A 2,500-nucleotide genomic window follows, 5' to 3' on the forward strand; every position below is an offset into this window, starting at 1 on the left:
CCCTCCTCCACAGGTTAGTTGCTCTTTCTTTTTTTTTTGAGTTCTTAGTTTGTGAAAGTTTTGGGTATGTTGCTTTCCCTTGTCATGGTGAAAATGGTGCATTAAAGATGGTGGTTATTCGCTTGCGTTATCGTTTAGGCCTTTCTGTGAACGCTTTCGTGTTACTGACCCAAGTTCCTTGTCCTCCCCAGCGAGCATATTCCCTTCGCCGACGTCGTACTGGACCAACCCCGGCGCGAACCTCTACTCCAACATCGCTGCTGCTTCGGGACATTCCATGACGCATCATCCATCCCACATGACGTCACACATCTCTTCAGCCTATCCGCATTACGCATGACAGTCTCTCTTCTCCAATTGGTGCACGCAACAGTCACGTGACTCCGTCTCGCTTCCTGATTGGTCCTCCACCTTTCAGCAGGTAACCAGTTTGGAGGATCAGTGAAAAAAAATCCATCAGTGAACAAAATCTTAAAGTGTTAGATTATATGTAAGTTTCACTGATGAATAAGAACTTGTGGAGACGAACATGCTAAAGTAATGCAACAACATTAAAAATGTAAATGTCCAAAGACTAAATATTTCTATATATGACAAGACACCAGCGTCATGCATAGTGAGTGGTGCCGTTGCCGTGCAAGTCCCTTCTTGGTTCGTGGCGTCCTGTCGGCAGGGAGCGCGGGCAGGTGTTCCCACTGCGGTGCGGAAAGCCGCCCTCCGCCACGGAAGGGCGAGAGCCAGAGGGTCGCCTTGCGCATATCACCCGAGCCGCCCGCGACCAGAGGAGCTGGCTCGGGGCCCTGACGGTGGCACGGCAGACCTCCAAGAGTGAAACAGGAACAGACTCACGCGAGGCCAGAAACAGAACCAAAGAATTACATTCCACGGGGCTGCTGTGATGACTCCTATGGGATCCTGTGGGAAGTAAGCTTAGCTGCAGCTCCGTGCCAGTTTTACTCGTCTAGTCCCGCCCTCTAGTCTAACGTGGGCAAATATCATCCCACTTCATAAGTGATATCCATTGTATATGTAGTCGTGATCTAGTCCAGTTACCCTTGGTGTATGTTGGCCCATCAGCCATTTCATGTGAATTGGTCAGGTGCCGACAGCAGGAACTGTTGCGGCTCGATGAGACCTCTCCGGGCCCTCCGGCCGCCTGCCGGACGCCCTCGCAGAGAGGAATGACGTCATGGTGTGTGTGACCCGACCGATGATCTTATCGTGGCGGCACTCCTGCGCCACGCTCACGCGGGCCTTCGCCGGGGCCGGGAGCCGAAGCGCGAAGTCTTCGAGCGAAAGAACGACTGTACATAGAGCGCTCGCAGGTCCCCGCCAGGCCCCGGCCGCCGCGGAAAGGCTGGCCAGAACCCGGGTCCACGTGGACGAGCCAGCCGGGCCGACGGGTCTCCGCGCCGCCCGAATTCAGAGAGCCTCGTCGCCGCCGCCCGACTCCTGTCGGCTGCGAGAGGAAGAGTCGAGCCCAGTATCTTAGAAATGTTTTTTAATCTTCCAGTACTTAAAGGGGGAGCTTTCTCCGGGTGCCCCCTCGAGCAAGTTGTAAATATGTGTAAATAATGGATTGATAATGACTAGGTGTAGAAGTTCGGACCCCGTTATTGTGATGAATTATACCATTGTCGGCTTTGTTTACACTGTACCTGTGACGTCACGCCGCCACATTCGAGACCTGACTCGGATGTGCTGTACCTAACCTCCTGTAAATCGTCCCTTGAATATTGTTTTTCTAGTCTGTGAAACCTTTTCTGTAAATCTGAAGAATTAAAGAGAAGAAAATAGGAATTCTGTTCAGAAGAAAACATACCGGAAATCATATAAACTGGCACATAAACTTCACACGAAAATCCTGACTCTGAACCCCTATTTATATCCTACTTTTATGTAGATGCTTAAGAGAACACCTCAACAGTCCACATTCTCAAGTCACAAGTCTTCTATATTTTTAGGTGATCTTTCACGTCAAATCTCAGCAAACTGCAGCGAAGCGAGAATACGGGACTGTTCAGCTGTGATCCTAACCTGGAAACTTGTTTGTCGATACTAGCCAAAGGATCCATTTCCAAAGATGTCATATTTTCATATTAAACCAGAGATTTTCCGAACAAGGGATGTCAAAGTCCTTTCCCTGGAGATGCCGACGTTTATAATGTACAAACCTCTTATTTTATGTAGGTAGTTTCGCCTGTCAGTGTTCCCCATAGAGTGTGCTGGATATCGCTAATGATTTATTCATACATAATAAATTCTCATTTCCATGGTGTTCATGCCCTTGTTGTGTTGAAATGAATGTTTACATAAAACGAAATAAAATGTACATATCCAAATACTGTCTTTTGTTTTCCTTTCTCTAAGTTGGCTTTCCCTTTCATTTATTTCTGACTAAGAAAATGTAGAATGCCAAACCTCCTGGGTTGAGGGGAAGGTAATGTATAATCATTTGAGTGATTAATTAAGCAATCTCGTTCCATAAAAACATAAGGAC

General features: G+C 48.0%; 1 protein-coding gene across 2 annotated transcripts in view; it reads left to right on the forward strand.

Moving 5' to 3' along the window:
- Positions 1-2,342, forward strand: part of LOC119584267 (transcriptional regulator ERG homolog) — a 42,745-nt gene extending 40,403 nt beyond the window's left edge. For both annotated transcript variants that reach the window (XM_037932794.1, XM_037932795.1), the window contains exons 6-7: positions 1-13; positions 192-2,342. The exon at positions 1-13 is cut by the window's left edge and continues 196 nt beyond it. In XM_037932794.1, the coding sequence (XP_037788722.1) occupies positions 1-13; positions 192-340 (162 nt within the window). In that variant the 3' untranslated portion in view covers positions 341-2,342. The remainder of the gene's footprint in view (positions 14-191) is intronic.
- Positions 2,343-2,500: the final 158 nt, after the last annotated feature.

Source organism: Penaeus monodon, chromosome 18 (genome assembly GCF_015228065.2).
Source record: "Penaeus monodon isolate SGIC_2016 chromosome 18, NSTDA_Pmon_1, whole genome shotgun sequence".
Classification (NCBI taxonomy): domain Eukaryota; kingdom Metazoa; phylum Arthropoda; class Malacostraca; order Decapoda; family Penaeidae; genus Penaeus; species Penaeus monodon.